Source organism: Pezoporus occidentalis, unplaced genomic scaffold (assembly GCF_034315485.1).
Source record: "Pezoporus occidentalis ecotype Australia unplaced genomic scaffold, CSIRO_AGI_Poc_V1 ctg11, whole genome shotgun sequence".
Taxonomy (NCBI): domain Eukaryota; kingdom Metazoa; phylum Chordata; class Aves; order Psittaciformes; family Psittacidae; genus Pezoporus; species Pezoporus occidentalis.
The window spans coordinates 821,001-840,302 of record NW_026912886.1 but is presented as its reverse complement, the minus strand read 5'-3'; the positions used below and the strand labels follow the sequence as shown (position 1 = coordinate 840,302).

Below are 19,302 nucleotides of genomic sequence, written 5' to 3'. Positions count from 1 at the left end.
GCTCTGTTCCCCACCTTCCTCCTCAGCAGAGAGGCTCCTTATTTGTTACAGCTTTCCTACAAATAAGTGGTGCTTCCTTTTCCTTATCCTTTGCTACAATATGAATAAAATGCTTTCCAGTCAAAATGAAACAAAAAAGCACCCTGCTTAGGAAGCAGTAAAGGCAACCTGGCATGGACTACAGATTTATTAACTATTTGTAGAAAAAATTGGGAAATAAAAATCCTTCGTTTTTAGCATATTCCACAGTCCAAAACACCAGCATTCAATAATAAATGTTCATTTCATAAAGCCTCATTGCATAAGCTTGCCTTTCTCATGAAACAGTCAGCACATGTGACTTAGAAAGGCTGAAGCTTATGAATAGAAATTGTATTTTAAATTGTTGTACATATTGTAAGCTGTCCCTTATCAGAAAGAAGTAAAAGCTATTTAATAGTGTCTAATAAAAATAACAGCATAGCAACTACCTTTTACAGTTGATGAGGGTTTTTGTAGGTGAAAGGTTTTAGCTGGCAGATGAGAAAGAAATTAAAAGTCTGCTTACTGTGCTTCTACGTCTTTATTTTTGACAGCAGTGAACCATACGTACCTTTTTTCCTGTTGTTACTATAACAAAGCAGCACTCTGTTAAATATTAAACATGAGCATGAATTAAGCACTCACATGCTGTGCTGCAGGAGTCTGTGTAAATCACACTATTTTAATGAGAAATCTCTTGGTTTATGCATTTTAAGAAATCAAAATAGCAGTCCTGAATTACAGACACACATCAAGAGACTGGTACCTTACGTATACCAAATCCTATTCACATAAATGGGATAACTGCATGGGCACAGGGATCCATCTGAATTCAACTGCTAGATCAAAAATCTCTCACTGTAAAACATTTCTCTATCTTAATCTCAGTTTAAAAATCAATTAAAACACTAAACTAAATGCTTCTGTTCCAGCTGAAACCCCTAAATGTTAATCTCCAGAACATCTTGTAGCCAGCCTGCTCATGCTGCCCTTATTCAACTCAGTCACCTTTATGTAATACCAAATTCTGTCCTAGTTAGGTAGTACCTAGGAGTTTTCTCCCAGCATTAAATATTTCTCCTGCAACTCTGAGAAACAAAGAGTCCTTGTCATTTCAATTTATTTCTTTTTCCTCTTCTCTAAAATGCACAGGATGAGATCTACACTGGGTTTAAGTTTGTTTCAAGAGCGTATTTCCCGTTATGTGGGAAGCAGTTAGTAAGAATAGGTCAGTCCTCACTTTAAAAATCAAGGACTGACAAATATGGAGGATATCTCCTGACCCTCTGAAGAAAAATCTTTTGTGTTCTCTCATAGAGAAGCTGGAGTCAGCATGGAAATGCACAGCCTCGAAACACAATACATGTGAGCTGGCAAACTTCCTGATGAGGTAGTGCTCTCCAAGGATCAAGGCAGCTGAGCACATGTAAGTAGGGTACAACTGCCCACATAAGAAACATTCTCTGTAGTTTGTCCATTTTAAGAGAAGAAATATGATACAAGCACAACAAAGTCTTGCCATTACGGCAACCAGCAGACCAGGTGCTGTATTCAGCATTTTAGTATGACAGCACAGAGTAACATTCAAACCACAACGGTGAAATTGTCTGACCTGCAATGAGATTTCTACCCAGTAGAGGCTGTGGGGCCTGTGAAACTGACAGCTACTATCAGGAAATTCCATGGGGTAAAATGGGAAGCTTGAGATTTTTTACAAAGTACAGAACCACTGAGTATGTGTAGGTTTGAAGAGCTGAATTTCGCTAGCATCCTACTTCTGAAACTAGCCAGCAGCATGAAAGGAAAGCAACTCAAAAAAAATTGTTCCACTATCCTAAACTTCATAGGAACATTCTCTATACCTCTGCCATTGAAATGAACCTGAAGATGACACTACTGTTGAGACCAAGAAAAGTATTTGAAAGCAGTGGAGTCACAATGATTTCCATGACAGCCCTTTGGCCCATAACCACATCTCATTTTATCTACTCTGAGAATACACAATTTTGAGAAAAGCTGTTTTAAATTGAAACATTCTCCAAAGTAGAAGCTATCCAGAAAAGAACAAAACTGTTCCCTGGCACTTAGGTACTTAAGGCAGTAGGCCCTGAAGCTTCCTGTCACACACATCCTCACACTCTAGCTGGCATTTGTCAGCATAGGTATTGTCTGATAGCACTGACATCACCTGATTTCCAATTTCATTATAACAAGACAATCTGCAGGAACAGTTATATCTCTTGCCTGATGCCCTCAGTCAGCTGCTTTTACCACTGAGGTAAAAATTATGCAGGAAGGAAAACACTGAGCAGATGGGTATGTTTACTGGGGAGTTAAATTGTGTGCAGAAGCACCACTTACAGTATTTCTGGGAATAGATGTGGTCACAGAAGGATGAAAGCACAGTATAATTAATAACGGCATCAGACAGTGCACTGAGAAATGAGATTGTCAGGAAAAACCTTTTCAATATTTTTCTTTCATAGTAAATGCTAATAAGCTACATAAAAATACATAGTTTTCACTTAGTAAATATTGTGAAAAACACTTCTCTTTACTGAATATTTAAGAAGCACTAAGAAAGTATAACCATACAATGTTAGAACAGGATACAAAATAGATCAAATTCCAAAATAAAACCCATTCACGTACTGTAAAGACAATAGATGGCAGCTTAGAAAGATACACTTCCAACATTTTAGATTTTTTATTTTTAATGAAAGAATGTAAGCGTTCAGGTTACCCAGAAATTGGAAAACTTCAGTGGATGTAGAAGAATCACCTTGTAAAATCCATTTGGCACATCTGTTCTTATGCTTATTTGGGTAAAGGCAAGTGATAACTAAGGAGGATAAACCATAGCTCTGCAACTTGCAATGAAATTTCCAGAAGAAAGCATTGAAGCAGAAAACTGCAAAGGGCCTGCTTAGATCTCTGTAGTTCCTTAAGATTAGGAAGATAGGCTTTATCCTCTCCTCCAGGCAATGCCCTTCTGTGAACCCTGGCACCAGCAATCCCCAGGATGCTAAAGTCCTCTGTTATAGATCGGCATTTACCAAAAGGAAGCAGCTCCCCTTTGAAACACCTGATGCAAAATTAACAACTAGCAATTCTTCTTTGTTGGGCATGCACTGATTACACACTGTACTAACTTTATGACTTCATAAACTGGTGATCCAAGGCACATAATTGGTAACACATGATCTAATCTCAACTGTCATTTTGGTTTGATTATAATATTGTCCATTTTAAGTTTACAGTAATTGAGCCTCTGTGATGTGCATCTATGATGTTAATATTTACTTTTCTTTTAAAATAATAAAATAAAAAAGAGCATACAGGATGAGATTATACCTTCATGTTTAATAGAGCCTGTGGGCCACTCATGTAAAACAAGTTAGGACTTTTAAGATGAAAATGTCCATGTTTACTACAGTATATTCACTGAAATGAAAGCTCACAGACTTTATCTAAATGGAAATAAGGTTGTCCTATTTATTCTTGTTGTGTAAATTCTGTTAAAACTAATCAAAAACGTGTCTCACAACAAGTTGTGAGGAAGAGCTGTGAGGCAGTATGTCAGCTAAAGCCAGACAAAATAAGACAGATAAAACTCACAGGCAAGACTGTTGAAATGGGAAAGGTCACTTCCTGGAAAGGCATAAAATCCTAAAAAAAAAACCAGGGAAACAAGGATGGCAACTCAGCAACTCTGAGGGTGAGCCTGTCCTAGGGAACAAAGGAGGCACACAATTGTAACCCATTTACTGTCAGGTCCCTGCCAGCTCTCTTAGCCTGGGAACTTGCGAGTCTCACCTATTAACTGTGTGCATAAGGCAACAATCAATTGCTTTGTACCTTGAAGGTGTGTATATCCTGCTTGCAGTGTCTCTTTCGCGCACGTAAGAGTTGCCTAAGCCAAATGACAGAAAAAACAGGCACCTCCAGTATGCCAAAACTGCCAGCATGGAGAGGCTGCCTGATGAAATACCTTTTTCTGAATGATGGTTCATACTTTGCACACAAGCAAGGGAAAAATAACCTGTTGGTGCTTGGTTACATGCAGACATGGTGACATTAGATGGAAAAAGCAAAATTGATTCATTCATAGCAAATTGTTGAGGGTAACAAAAAACTGGAATCAAACAAAACAAACATCTGATCACCATTAACATCTACTTCTACCTGAGTATCAAGATTTATGGTCTACCAGTTTATTAGTGCCACTGCCAGGGAGACACACCATCTTGACAGCTGGCAGCACAGGACATGGAAGCACAGCCCAGGAATCTTACGGATGCTCAGCAGTCACAAAGTTAGACTGACAGCTGCTGTTTTGAAGCATGATAGAATTTTTTAAGAGAGAAGCACTCATTTCTTTGCTTTATCTGTAGGGTTCCTTAATGTACATGTGTAGCTGTGCAAGGTCTGTCACATTTATCCACAAACCAAAAGGAAGTAGAGATTGATATTTAATGTCAGACAGAATCTGAATCACTGCCTAAGCTAACATAAACCAACTTCTCTGTAATCTCTGGGTAAATTAGTTTTACCTTTGCATAGCATGAGAAAATGCCAATAAGCTTAGAAACACGAAGCTGAAAATAAGGCAGTAGCAAAATTACGTCATTTGTTTGACATGGTAGGGGATAAAATTGAAGAAATACTGGCAGCTATAATGTACTCTTTTTTCATTCACTTTCTTACATAATTCGGATTTGAAAAATTCTTAAATGAGTGCATGTTACCTGCAGGCTTCTATGGCTACAAGCAGCACTCATCAGATAATCTCTGACTTTAAATCAGAGATAATCTTTACCTGGGCTGCCTCAACCTACTCACGTGTGACCAATCATTTCCCTCTCCAGTATCCTTCAGAAATAACTCAGGAAAATTCTGTTCCAGGAAAGACCTGGATGCTTCCTGCTAAGGTACCAGTCACACAATGGTTAATATTCACTTTCTGAAATAGCTTGGTTTAGAACTTAGCTTTCAGAAAGCAAGGTTAGAAAACAAACAAACAAAAGCATCTATTGACCTGGGATATCTTATCCTCAAACCCAATAAACTGGTTTTGCTGCTTGAGACACTGCTGCTATTGTTTGTTTCCTTACTTTGACCTGTGCAGCTATGGTAACTCCCACATCTCCATAGTTTGCCTCTTCTCCTAGTTTGACTTCCCGGCTCCTCTTTTCTGTTGACTTCCCAGAGAACCAGTTCTTTCAGCTCTTTCCTGCTGACTCCTTTGCCAGCTAGGCTGGTCCCCCCCAGCCACTACCATTACCCATTGCTGCAGAGGGCTGCCATCTCCCTTGGCCTTCACTCATCCTTCTTATATATTCATCGTTTAGCTGGAGGATCAGTGTAAGCATAAAAGAAGACAAGCTCTGTGGTGAGGCCAGAGCAGTTTTGGTAAGGAAAGTCTGAATCTACTTACATGCATGGGCTGAATCAGGTTTAATGATTCTTTAGAGTTCATGCACACACAGCTTGATCAGAAACAAGACAAAATCATTTTATTAGGCATGCACAAAACAGATAAGACAGACCAAGATTTTAGCAACTAACATCTAAGTCTACATGGAGCATGTGCAAATTACCACTCATCCAAACTTTCTAGCTTGCATGAGAACATCAAGAGGTCTCTCCCTGCTGCGAGAACCATGCCAATGCTGTATTTGAATCATTTTTCCAAGCCTTTGGAGACAAGAACTAAAAGCCAAGATTTTATTCCTAAACATGATCTTTAGAGAAGGCTGTGCCTTTTGACCAATGTTTCCCACTAAAATGCAGCTTGAGGTTAACAGTCAGGCTAGAAAACATGAGAACAAACACAATTAGACAAGGTTACAAATGACTGAAATCCAGCTCCAATGACAACAAGTGTCACACACCCTGAATAACCAGCATTATGAGCTACAACTGTAATCAGCTTCCTCATGTTCCTGGTACCTGTGCATTACCTATGCTGCTCTGGAGCCATTTATCAAGGAAAACTATAAAAAGAAAGTGTTTTCAGAGGTTATTTTTATACAGCTGTTTACAGCTTTATACATTCACTTGGTAAAAGGATGTTAAATCTGCTTCACAAATATTTAACCAAGCTGCAGCACGACTTAATTTTACTTCTCTTTCTGTAGAGAGCTGATAGCCATGCCTGGTGGTTGCCAGGTGGTTTACCCCTCACTGGAAAAGCATCCAGGCTGTTCATCCCTTTGGGTCCAAGACTTCCTTCCTGGACCTCCATGTCAACCAAAATGTTAACCACAGCTTTTTAGAGAGTAGACCTGCTATAGCCAGGCTATTTCACTGGCTCTCTGAAAGGGTGGGTTCGGGTTTTTGAGGGGTTGAGGTGGGGTTCTGTGTTTGGGTTAGGGTTTGGGGGCAGCTTGGTTGGTTGGTTTGGTTTTGGAGGGGATGTTTGGGTTTTTGTTGTTTGGGCTTTAGGTTGGTGGAGGGTTTTTTTGGTGATGCATTGTTTTGGTTTTTACATAGTACAAATTGCTGGAATAATAACTCTGTAAATTTTATGTTTACCACAGCTTATTCACTGAAATGAAAGCTCACAGACTTCATGTAATAGGAGACAGTGTTGTCCCATTTATTCTTGTTGTGTAGATTCTGTTAAAACTGGTCCAAAACAGATCAGAAGAAAGCTAAGCACTGTATGTTGTTCCCGAAAGAGATTTCCTAAGGCTTTCCCAGAAATGCCGTGGGCTTATTTTATTCCAGCAATTACTCAAAGAGGAATAATCAGCTGGTTTTTAAGTTGTAGGTATCAAGTTTCTGCTCTTGTTCAGGCTTAATTAGATTGTGGAATATGGTTGTCTGGGTAGTTGCATTAGTGTGACTGAAAATGAGCTCTCTTCTCCAACAGGTATTTCAGCATGGAGGCAGTGTTTCATGCCATGCAGTGCCAGCCCTGTAATGCTGAAGATGTGCCAGACTTAGAAATAAAAAGGACCTTGTTCTGTTTCAACTTCAGCCTTGCCCAGCATCACACACTGACACTGGGAGGTCTTCCAAGAATGTGTGCCACAGGCCCTGATAAAGCAGATACCAAAAGCACGTAACTACTGCACAGCTTTGTGCTGTAACAACGCTACTCCCATGCATGCATATTTATAAAGTCACTACTGAATAATGAAATGACATTTGAAAACCTCTCTATCCAAAGATATATGAAATGCATGTTGTTGTGGTTTTTTTTTTTTTCCACACTGAATTTAAGTGAAGAATATAGTAGAAGTAGCAGCAGAAGATAAAATTTGCTTTAGGAGAGTTCCAAGGAAGGAGGAAAAGGTAAGCAGCATCTAACAGACACGAGGTGCTTGTTCAGACGTTTTAAACAGCTACTCTACTAAGCCTAACTATACCATACCATACTGTCACCCCAGAAGCTACAACCAACAACTCCTAAATGGATCACAGGAGGCTGAAGATCCTCTTTGCTGAAATGCAGCCACGAGACTCTCACTTTGGGGCTGACGCATTACCTGCTGCAGAAGCTTATCTGGAAATGACTAAGATAGGTAAGTAAAATACTATGAAGTAATAGAGGAAAAAGTGATAAAGCACAAAATCTCCTTCCATATCACAAACAGCACAGAACTCCTCAGGGTATAAAACACATCAGATGATAGAACAGACTTACAAAATCATGGGTGACAAAGAGAGTTAATAGGGAACAATTGTTTACTGTTTCTTGCAATACAAGACCTACAGATAATCAAGTGAAGCTATTAGCAAGTTCAGAAGGAAGGGAGACACTTTTTCACATAACACATAACTAAGGTATGAAACACTTTACTGGAAGAATGAATGTTTGCATCAATTCCAGAAGCTCTGCAACAAATTCTTCAAGGAGAAACCTGTCAAGCACTATTACACACAACAAAATGAGCTGCAGGTCAGGAAGCCCCAAAGCAGCCTCAGTTCTGCAGCCTGGGCTGTGCCATCTGAACTGCTCTCACACTCCTTTACCAGTCACTATTGCAATATCATGCATCAACACAACACCATACTAGAGGAGCTTTAGGTTTCACCAGGCATATGGCCATTCCTATTTTCTGGAACAGCTGCCTTACCTGTAGGACCATACACTGACAGCAGTGCTTGTGGGCCATGCAGGTGCTTCAGTGAGCAGAGCACAGCACCACCATGGATTTGAGTTCCCTGTATGGTGGAAGTTAGCTTGCCTGTGCTATAAGCCCATCGCATCTAGCGAGACGAAGAGGCAAGTTTCAGCCTACTGCTATGTTTTTTAGAGTAATTTACTCAAACGTGGACTTTCACCAATAAAACATTACAGCATGAATATGCAAATAGTAAATCCCAGTCAAAAAGTAAATTAGCAAGGTGCCAGGTACCTTATCTCTTCAGTTCTATCGTGACTTATCACAGTTGACATTTCAGTGAAGCTGTAGTAGCAGATCTGAGTTTGAACATTCATAAGAAGATGCAATACACCAGCGGTGATGTCAGTGGAATGTCAATCTCTGCCTACTTCGTTCAGACTGAACTTAATCACAGGAACTGCATTAATAGTCAACATAAGCCATCTGTTTAAACGTGTGTTTTGAAAAGAACTGCCACGTACAATAAACATACTGTAATCACTTACCTATCTGCCTATGTGAAACAGGGATTCTGCCATTTGCCATACAAAAACATTAAATTACAGGTTAAAAGCAGTTTTATATCAAGTTCATTGGTTTACATGGCAGGTCCAATGATCCGACAGTTTTGATGCAGTCTGGGAAGTATGTTAACTGCAGAGCTGCTGAACCAAATTGTTTTGCCAGCCTTTGCTCAAGAACCTGTTTGGTAGGTGAAAGCTGCACCAAGAAACATCTCCAGTTCATGGAATCACGTAGCTGACAGACACACAGAGGTACAACGTGTTCTTCAAGCTTGAACTTGAAGCTTGCACTTGAAGGGTGCAAAGCAGGGTACACACCGAGGCAGGTGTGATGCAATGGTTAATTCCAAAATACCCCAAGGAAGCCAGCCGGAAGCCTAGCTAGGTGATGTCTAACTACCACGGGCTCATGAATGAGATTTATCCCGATTGTACATTATACTTATCTTCCACCGCTGATCCTGCATGGGGGGAAGAATTTACCCTCTCCTTTGCAGGCCAAAGCCATTTCAAGCAGCTGACACAACACGGTTAACAGCTATGTACCAATGTGGGAGAAGTCAGAAATAAGAAACCTCCCATTTTATCTGTCAGACTGGCTCAGAAAAACAGGCTTTCATTCCTTTGTTCTTCCCTGGAAGTAACATCTAATATGCACTTACGAGAATGAAACAACATTCACTATCACTTGTGGTGTCATTTCTAAGTAAGCTTTGTTAAATTAATCATGATAATGCACTGGTGCCTGGGCTTATTGAGAAGCAGCATAAATTATGAATCTGCTTCCATATGCACTGAGCAGGGATGCAGAGCTGGCTGCGTCCTTCCCGCTCACGGGTACACAGTGGAACTGTTACATTGATCAGCCATTAGTACACAAAGCATTTATGGGTGCAGTATAGAGAGGCTCAGAAACCGGAGGGGTGGGAGCTTTCTGCTGGGGCCACCTCCAGCATTGATTTAATGATCAATGACAGCATTTATCTACCTCATACAAAGATAGAAAGAAATAAGTCTAATTTGACTCAGGCTATCTCCCTCTGTCTCTCAGCAAGAATTGAGGGACAAATGCCTGCAGCCTGTAGAACTAGAGCTAAAAAACCCCATACATAAGTGTCTTCGAGAGACACTTTATTGGGTTATTATAAGCAACACAAGTTATTTTCTCAAATGACTCCCTTTGGTTTAAATTGCCTCTATTCCAGCTAGACCTCTTTGCTATGTAGCCCTTACAGGCACAACAAGCAGCAGTCTGTATGGTTTGGGCTCCCTTTCCCCAGCATCAGGGTGAGCTGTTGCTTATTGAGAGCTGTGTGGCTCCTCTGCCATACACAAACACACCACTGGAGCAGTTCCCTCCTGAAACTGCAGACAGTTGGGGCTTCCCTAGCTGGGCACTAAGGTTAGATACAGACAGGACAATGTACCCTCTGTTAAGATTCTTGTGGGAAACCTTACAAACGAGAGCAAAGCGTGGCTTCTTGGGCTATTGCCATCTTTAGCTTCCTGCTCTATTTCCCCTAGAAGCACCATTTGCAATTCAAGAACAGGGGAAGCCATAGATAAATAGTTATCAGATCAAGCAATATGTAGGCAAGATTTCCATTAAGCAAAGTATCAGTCTATTTATTTTTCACTATTAGGAAAGATACCAAGTAATTTGACTGGTACAGGTAAGAAACAACAGAGAGCTGGGGGTTTTATATCTACTACCCTAAACTGAATGTTGCTTACATCTGAGGCAGGGAACATACCCTCCTACAGCTTGTCAAAAGGGTTATACTCCTAATACCGGTGCTGTACCTGTCCCAGCCATGTTGTCTGCCCAAAGGGGAATACAGCATGCAGTGAAGCCACACAAAATGTTTACAAAAGCTTCCCAAGAATGTGCACATTTGCTGTGGTGACATTTGCAGTTACAGCTGCCTGAAGCTCTCCACATGAGCAGTAATGAAGGGGAGGCTTTAATATTGCAATAATTTCTTACCAGTAAATGTGTAAGGCTTTCACCTCATTAGGTTTTAAGTCTTTCTTAGTTTTCCACCACTTGCATTTTGTACTAATGACATCTTGCATGAGTATTAAAAACATTTAACTTGGCACTTAAAGCATTCTTCTGAGATTCCCTTTGCATATAATGTAAGCAGGACCAGACCACAGCTATCTGTAGTGCTTTAGAAAAGCCAGGATGGGCAAGACATCTTACATTACATTGCTGCTATTAGCCAAACCTAAAAGCAAAACACAGCCAGGAAAGTCACTTCCTGTATTCAGGAAGTGAAAGTGAATAAAACAAACAAGGGAAGTGTGATTTGAGGAAGAAAAAAAGATGGAGCCAAACTCTTGTCAGTGCTGTCAGAATGGACTGATAGAGGAAATGGGCACAGACTGAAACACAGGAAATTCCATTTGAATATTAAGAGGTGCAAAAGGAGAAAAAGCCCATAACTTTTTTTCCTCTGAGGCTGGTCAAGCACTGGGACATCAGAACAGGCTGCCCATGAAGTGCTGTGATCACCAGCCCTGGAAGTGCTCAAAATCCACATAGATCAGGCCCTCAGTGACATGGTTCAGTGGTGGCCTTGGCAGTGCTGGGGAACAGTTGATCTTAAAGGTCTTTTCCAGCCTTTTGTTATCCATTAAAAATCAAGGAGGCTTCACTCTTTTCCTTCCCCACAGACAAACTGATGCAAGACTGCACAGCTGAAATGCTGGCTTGGATCAGCTTTGACAGCACTCGGCTCCCAACTCGTGCTGCTAAACTTAATGGTTGGGATCAGCAGAAAGCATTTCTGGCAGGTACAGCTCTGCCACGGGCACAGGGCTGCCAAAAGGGGTCAAGTAACACAGGCTGACAACCAGGGTATCTTACAGAATCACAGTTATGTAAATTAAATAATCTGATGAAAGCAGAGAAACCTCAGACAAGCTGAAGTTGGTTCTAGCATTTCAAGACAGCGTCTGTTACTGTATTGTAATTTACTGGGCTGGTAAATGCAGGCTTACTGCTCACTGCGAACAGCTAATGGTTAGCACAGGAAGCTTTGACAAATGAAACAGCAATGTAATGGAGACCCAGAACTCTGGCTAGTCCTCCCACTACAAAGAAGCAGATTTTTCACTCACCTTGTGCTTCTTCAAACATTTCCCAATTTCACATTGAAGAGGCTGAGAAACACAAGCAGAAGAATCATTGAGATTCACCAGAAAGGAAGTAGGCTGGAAAATCTTGTTCAGTACTTTCCTGTCTAGTACATGCAATGCTTGACAAGGTCAGGCTCTCACTGTACCTCTCAGGATAGCTAATTTTGCAACATTAGAACATTTATAGCCAGAAATAGAAAAGTAATAGCGGAGGGGATAACAAAACCAGAAGACAGAGCTGTCTGGTCACCTGTGGTGGTGTCTGGGCCAAACAGGCTGTTCATTCTTTTCACTCCTGCTTGTTGCACCCCTCCTCTCATCTCTGGAACTGTGCTCAATTGCCCCTGCCTCACCCCAGTTGCCAAATACCACCAGCAACCTGGGCTGTAGCCATTTCTGTTCCTGACAAGAGCAAAACACTGCTGGAAGCTCATTTCCTCTCATGAGGATCCCCTAAATGCAAAGGGCCAGCACCATAACACACACGATTGCTTAGCAATGCTGACGGGGGCACAACAGGCCCATACACAAAGAAGAATGTAGCCCTTTGCCCCACTCTTCAGGCAGCATGGTGCTGTGCACAGCCCAGGACAAGGGCTGGTTTGGAGCATCCACAGGTCTGTCCCCTGTGTTTGCTGTCAATCACCTTGATGCCAAGAAGATGAGTTCACAGACACTCTGCAACGTTCAACTTTGTTTTACCTCTGCTACCAGGACAGATTGTTCACCATAACTTTAGTCCTTTCTTCTAAGACACTATAAATAATGATATCAGAGTACATTTCAGTGACAGTCATCAGCATTAAGTCTGTACTGAAATGCCACCTCATTTAAATATGCAGATTAATCTTACATGGTGAGGTTTTTTTTGTTCAGAGAACACAGCAATGGAAAACAGACAGTATTTAATTAAGCCATTCGTTTTGTGAGTGTGAGGATGCTGTTTGTTTTAATCAAACATCCTGCTGCAAAAAGCTATCAATAGATGTGACTCACTACCTTTTCCACCTTCGCCAAATGTCATACCCAACAATACAGACACTCATACAAGCTAAAAGATCTATCACCTAGATACAGGACAACTGCCCAACTCTGATGCAGGCAGCAGTTGCTGGAGAGCACAGGGACAGCCCAGTGAGCACACGGCCTGTGGCCTGTCCTCCCCAGCAGTCTGCAGAGACAGGCTTTCCACAGAATTACACATTCATCTAGCTGTTCCTTCCTCAGTTCTCTGAGCACACACGAAGTTACCAACAGGCATTAAGAGTTAGAGTAAGACTAGAAAGATTTTTGCCCATTAGGCCCCACCATATACTCAATCCTTCATCACAGTCACTATGGCTGACTGAAAAGCCAAGCCGCAGGAATCAGCTTCCTCAGAGGGGGCATGAGGAGGTGGCATAGATGCTGTTCCCAGCAGTGCCTCTCCAGAGCCAGTCCGAGAAATGGGAGCAGCTTAGAGCAAGTGGTGCAATAAATGGAATGTGATACTGCAGACACTGTGCTGCCCAATCCCCACCCTACACGTCTGCTCTGTTTGGCTTTTTAGGTCATAGATATTTGTTTCCCTTGGTGTTATTTCCGAACGTTACCTGAAAAGCAGCATAGTTACAAGAATTGTGTTTTACCCTCCTCTACATGGCACCACAGGCTGTATTTAACTATAAGCTGCATGGATTTCTGGCAGGAAAAACATAGATTTGCTTCACAGTAACATTTGTCCAGCACTGAAGAAGCACGCTTAAAATAACTGGGTTTGAAAAGGCCAGCACAAATAGTACCTCCAGTGCAGCTGAAACAAATGATATTTGCTTAGCAAAACCTGAGTCCAGGATCTTGGCAGGAAGAGCTTCTTTTCCTCAAACAATTGTGAAGGGTCGTTTTAGGAATGAAATTAAGAGGTGATGTTCAAGCCAGTGAGCACTACTGAGCACGGCTGATCAGACCACTGCTGTAGAGTCATTCACGCAACTGCAGTTTCATGCTATTTCAGAAGTTCAGACAACTTCTGAAGAGTTTTTTAACTCTGTTTGCTAATGCCAAGAGATGGATTTACTTCTTGCTGTTGACTCTCATATAAGCATTGATGCATTAGGAGCTTTTCCAGGCTGAAGTATCCAGTTGCCTTCCTGTTTGCTTATGCAGGTGCTTTATGTACTAGCCCAAATAATGCTGACGCTTCTGGAAAGCAGCTGCAGCACAGACAGCGCTGTAGGTGTTCGCCACTTAACAGCTTATTTGACGTCTAAGAGCACAAGAAAACAAGTCCTGTGCCCTCTAACATTCAAGCAAGTTAAAGTATTTGAACTGTATTATGGCTCTGCACTGCAGATAAGTACAACACCCTGAAAAGCAACACCCTGAAGCTCAAAAGGGATCAAATACCCCCAGATGTAAAAAGACACACTAAAATGGAAGGGATGGGACCAAAACTGTTTTCCATCTAATGTTACAGTCATACTTAGTCCTGAGTGTGACTAATGTAGCTGAATAGGTACTTAATTCAAAGTTCTTATATTAAAGGAGAAAATTAGCAAGGAAAATCCAAAGCTAGATTATTTACCAGAAAAACACAGGCAAAATCCAGCTGTCCTTTCCAGGCCTGACCTCTGCCTTTGAATCTGGCATGGATGTCTCCTGCTGCTTTCAGCTGAAGGATCAAGCACTCTCTAGCCTGCAGGCCCATCATCAAACTTCTGTAAAGAGGCTTTCTCAAAAATAAATCATTACCTAAAGGAGCCTTAAACCCAGCTGTTTTCTTTCAAACAACCAGGGCTGCAGACTTCACCTCTTTAAATACCCGAGTAGATGAGCCCAGCTGGAACCTTATTTTCCTATGACAGGAAGGGAGGACTTTCTCAATGGACTTAACTCCTTCCCTACCTGATGAAGGATGAGACTTCACAAGCACATCTCTTGCATGCCCATTAGCCTGCAGAAAAGAAGGTTCACGGAAGATCTCATTGGTGTGTATGAATATCTGATGGGAGGGAGTGAAGAGGATGGAGTCAGGTTCTTCTCAGTGATAGTCAGTGACAGGACACGAAACAATGAGCACAAACTGAAATACAGGAAATTCCACTTCCACTGAAAGAAAAACTTGTTTACTGTCAGGGTGGTGAAACACTGCACTAGGGCTTCCAAGCAGATTGTGGAATCTCTGTCCTTGGAGACATTCCATCCTTGTGTCCTAGGCAACCCTTTGGAGCTGGCAATACAGTCTCTAAAGGCCCCTTCCTGCCCCCATCATTCCGTGTCCCTGCAGTAGAGCCCTGGCATGGCACATATCACAGGGCAGACACCCACTGCAGTGTGACTATATGCGATCCTCTGACACATGTATCTGTTCTCTATTACCTCGGCCTTCTTCTCCTTGTGGGTATACCTGTGAAAAGTCCCAAGAACTGAAAATGGGATGGTGAATGAGTGTTGTGCCTGCAGAGAAAGCCTCTGCCTTCCTTCAGCAGACCCCATACAATAACCAGTTAAATAGGGTTAATTGTTTTGCAGCATTACTGATTTCTCCTGGAAGTCACCTTTTTGTAATTTCACTTTCCCCCACTTCCTTCAGGGTTTCCCTTACAGTCACTTTGCCCAGGCTGAAGGATACAAGTGTCAGTGCATCACCTCCATCTGCGTGGGTGCCAGTCCATTTAATTCTTTCCTTTAGCACAAAGGCTTTATTATTTCATTTGATTTTAATCAGTTTCTGGGAATATACCCGGCCATTCCCCTGTGCAAGTTGCTCTTTGTGTGAGGATTCTGCTTTTAGAAGCACCTCACGTGAGCTGGGTCGAGGATTAGCAGTGAGCATTTCTGAGCACTTGTGGTCACAGTGAACATCCTTTGGGCTTTAATCAGAAGGGAAAAAATCCTTCCTGGGGAACTGAAGTCTGAAACAGAATCAAATGATTCAGTGGCCAAGCAATACCAGCATCTCCCATGAACAGTCCCATGATGTGCAGGCAGTTATGCTCTCTCCAGAGTAGGGCAGGGAAAGGATCTGCTAGAAATCTTTCTGAAAGAGCTTTTAAGCAGTATATTTGGCACAAGCAAGGCTCTGTTTCTACAGCCTCACAGGGAACACCGAAGAAAACGTTCCCTTTTTGTGCCCCACACCCGTGTGGGCTGCTCCTCCATAGAGCCTTCATCTACCTTCACATAATGAAGCCTGCAACTTAATCAAGGGAGGCAGCAAGAGGCCTGGACTTCCAGGACAGCGTTTCTGCCTCTCCCCCCTCGCACAGCTGGGGTTTCTGTGAGTTTGTCTGGTTTACCCAGGCCCCTCAGCAGGAAAGAATTAGCAAAAATGAAAGGGAAGGTGGCCTCAAACATGCAGGAGCTGTGCACCTTTGTATTTCTCATGGTGTTAAAGTGCCTCAGCCACTCACCGTTTGCTGATACAGGACAGGGAGATATTATCCTAATTTTATCTACTTGAACAATGTATGCAGCAAGTCATCAGCTCAAGCAGGAATTCAACACAGAGATCACAAACTATCCTTTCCTCTTTTATATTGCTATCCTATCTGCTTCAGTTTCAAGAAGGATTCAATAGCTGAGTTACTGAGGGTTATAGCTTCAGGGTACATTCCTGGCTGAAGCACAATTACCTAGCAACTTCATCCCGAGAGCTGTGAAGCAGCCATGGAAAGGAAAGGTAAATAAAGATGCTAACTCAATCACCTGCTCCATAGGGACCCCAGGGAAGAGCCAACTCACTGTTCAGTGTTAACAGTGCAGGTCTGTCAAGAGAAAGAGAGCCTTGCCTGCAAGGGCTTTAGCTCAGAAGCTGAGCTTGTTATCTTCAACACAAACTTAGTCCAAATTCCCCACCCCTGCTGTAGGAGAAAGGCTGATTCCCAAACAAACTGTACCCCTCTCCTTCTGCCTTCCCACACAGAGGGCATTCATTTCTGTAAATATGAGTGCTGTCAAAAATGGCCTGTTTAACTGATGTACTACCCAGGAGCTGCGGCAGGGTTCAGAGCCTGCTGTGTACACATTCTGTGTGCCTGCTTAGGGACCAGAGTGAAAAAACAACCCTTCCTCACCTGGAAAGCCATAAACAAGGACACCTTTGTCTTGGTAACTGCCTAATCCTTCAGGAGAAATGTAAGCCAGCCATTCTGCCCGCCTCTCCTCTACAGGTTTGCTCCATAGCCACCGTTTTATTTAGCAGCAACTACCTCGATCTGAAGCAGCAGAATATGGTACAACAGCATGAGAGCAACACCAAGCAATGCAGTGCTTTAAGGTATTCTTTAAGAAATAAGAAAATTAAAAGGTAAGAAAGTCAACCCAAAACTTTATTTAGTACAAAACTTTCAGAAGACAAGATTAGTCTGTTGGAATGTTTGAAGTATTACACTGACAACATACTTATTAAAGACAATTCTTGCTTCCCTAAGGTGTAATCCCGTTTCATATTGCACCCTTTATTCACTGCTTTCATTCTTACAGAGCGGCTGTAAAGCTGCTCTTCTGCAATACCATCAAAAAAGAAGTCCTCATTGAAGATGGGATTTCTGCTTCTCTTTATAACAGTGCTTCTCTGCTTCTGTGATTTCCCTGGCACCAGGGAGAAGGTGATATAGCAGTTGATGGTTTTGGGCTCTATAGAGTCCTCATATAAACCCTCTGCACTGATCAGGCGGATCCGCAGCCTTTCATTCTCCGAGCAGTATTCAGCCAATAGCCTCAACGTGCCCCCCTTGGCCATCACCACCACACTCTCTACCACTCGTCTCTCCTGGCTGCTGCCCAGGTCCAAGGGAAAGATGGGAGAACAGGACATGCTGCAGGTCCGTGTGGTGAGCAGCCCCCCTGAGGCCCGCCGGATGGCACTGGGGCTGTTATCAGTGGAGCTGCTCTCCTCTGTGGAGAGGGAATTGTTCCTGGGCATGCTGGATTTGTTCTTGGCTTTCAGTGCTCGGCACAGCAAACCCTCCTGACACTGTATCTTGATTCGGGAGCAGGATCTGGGAGGTGACCTGCTGAGAAGGGGAGAGCTGAAAGGAGAGGAGTCACTGGAAGAGGCTGTGTCACTGTCACAGGCACCTTGCCTGTGCAGAGAGGGATGCTTGGGAGGGAGCCTCACAGAGGCAAAGCTGATAGCAATGGGATTTGACATACTCCCTTTGCCAGAGAGCGTGTTAGCTCTGGATCGAGGCAGCATCAGGCCAGGCGGAGCAGTACGTGGGTCACCATGGAAGATGGACTCCTTCCTCCTGGTGTGGGGACTCTCCAGCAAAGTACAGAAGCCGTAGGAAGTGGGGGCTCTGGGAAAGTGAGGCAGGGAGAGTGCTGCTTGGGACTGGGGGTCGGAGTTGGTGCTTTCCTCCTCCAGGTCTGGGATCTCTTCAGCACTTTCCACCTGGATGAGATGTGGTAAAGAGCTGGAGCTGTAGCCAGAAGAATGAGTATCTGCATCCTCTGAACTGTGGTCCTGGCGGAAGCCAGTGCCCTTCACAGGGCCAGAGCTGGTCAGCCTGGGGGGAATGCAGAACTCAGGGATTCTGTCAGGAGTGAGAACATTGGGAAAAGCAGCAGCCCCCAGATGGGATTTCTCTGGCAGATTCTGGCCAGATGGCAGTCCCAGGAAGGAGGAGCTAGGGATGCTTCCATTTTCATGTGATGCTCTGATCTTCTCCAACAGCCACATCACTGCAGCTGGACAGGAGAGCCTCAAATGGAAAGAGTTTGCAGTACAGATCCACCTGCAGACACACAGAGATGCAGAAGTACATGAACACACTACAGCCAAAGCATCACAGGATCAACCAGGTTGGAAAAGACTTCTAGGATCATCAATTAACAGCTTGAGGCTGTTTCCTCCTGTCCTGTCACTTGTTACTTGGGACAAGAGACCAGCCCCCTCCTGGCTCCATCCTCCTGTCAGGTAAGCTGTAGAGAGGGATAAGGCTCCCTATCCCCCATCCCGAGGCTTCCATTTCCCAGACGATAAACAACCCCTAATGAATACTATTCGAGACAGGATTAGTACCAGCCCAGCCAACCCATGGCTTCAAAACAGTCTCTGCCCCGCACACTGTCTTTAGCAAAGTCAAACAGATTTCAGCACAACAGAACTAAACCACTAAAGAGACAAACCAGCATCAGGACACCCCCGGGAGGAACAGACCCGCTCTGGTAAACGCCGCCGTGCTTCTCCGTTAGCAAAAGACGCACCGTATCAAATCAAAGCCGCTTGTTTCCAGTCGCGCTCGCTCGCTCGCTCCGAACCAGCACGAGGCACCGCGGCGGCTGCCCAGCACAGCACAGCGCAGCCTGCCCGGAGCCGGCCCTTTTATAGCGGCGCCGGGCACCTCCCACCCCGCCGCCGGCAGAGGGAGGGGTTCGCAGCACCCGCGGACGGGCGGAGGTGCGGTGATGCTGCCGGCGCCGATCCCGCGCTGAGCCCGTGGACATGTGCAGAGCAAAGGCAGGGATCGTGTAAAGGGGCCTTTCCAGAGAAGGGCACCGGAGCTGGTGCA

General features: G+C 43.4%; 1 protein-coding gene and 2 long non-coding RNA genes across 4 annotated transcripts; 1 reads left to right on the top strand and 2 right to left on the bottom strand.

The window, feature by feature from the left end:
* Positions 1-5,459: 5,459 nt before the first annotated feature.
* LOC134167532 (uncharacterized) lies at positions 5,460-14,510 on the bottom strand. Of its 2 annotated transcripts, XR_009966217.1 has the most exons (4): positions 14,370-14,510; positions 13,629-14,051; positions 11,789-11,830; positions 5,460-7,534 (listed from the first exon to the last, which is right to left on the bottom strand). It is a non-coding gene; the product is annotated as an uncharacterized LOC134167532 (long non-coding RNA). The 2 variants fall into 2 exon arrangements; XR_009966219.1 differs by lacking the exons at positions 13,629-14,051; positions 14,370-14,510 and adding an exon at positions 12,806-12,845.
* Positions 7,225-8,979, top strand: LOC134167542 (uncharacterized). Its single transcript, XR_009966221.1, has 3 exons — positions 7,225-7,323; positions 7,419-7,553; positions 8,748-8,979. It is a non-coding gene; the product is annotated as an uncharacterized LOC134167542 (long non-coding RNA).
* Positions 14,511-17,094: 2,584 nt separating the features above from the next.
* Positions 17,095-19,037, bottom strand: LOC134167512 (C2 calcium-dependent domain-containing protein 4C-like). Its single transcript, XM_062626292.1, has 2 exons — positions 18,998-19,037; positions 17,095-18,525 (listed from the first exon to the last, which is right to left on the bottom strand). The coding sequence occupies exon 2, from the start codon at positions 18,468-18,470 to the stop codon at positions 17,172-17,174; it is 1,299 nt and encodes a 432-aa protein (XP_062482276.1). The 5' UTR covers positions 18,471-18,525; positions 18,998-19,037; the 3' UTR covers positions 17,095-17,171.
* Positions 19,038-19,302: the final 265 nt, after the last annotated feature.

Excerpts from the sequence above, each read along its gene's own strand:
- LOC134167512 (XM_062626292.1), bottom strand. The coding sequence starts at position 18,470 with ATGTGGCTGTTGGAGAAGATCAGAGCATCACATGAAAATGGAAGCATC.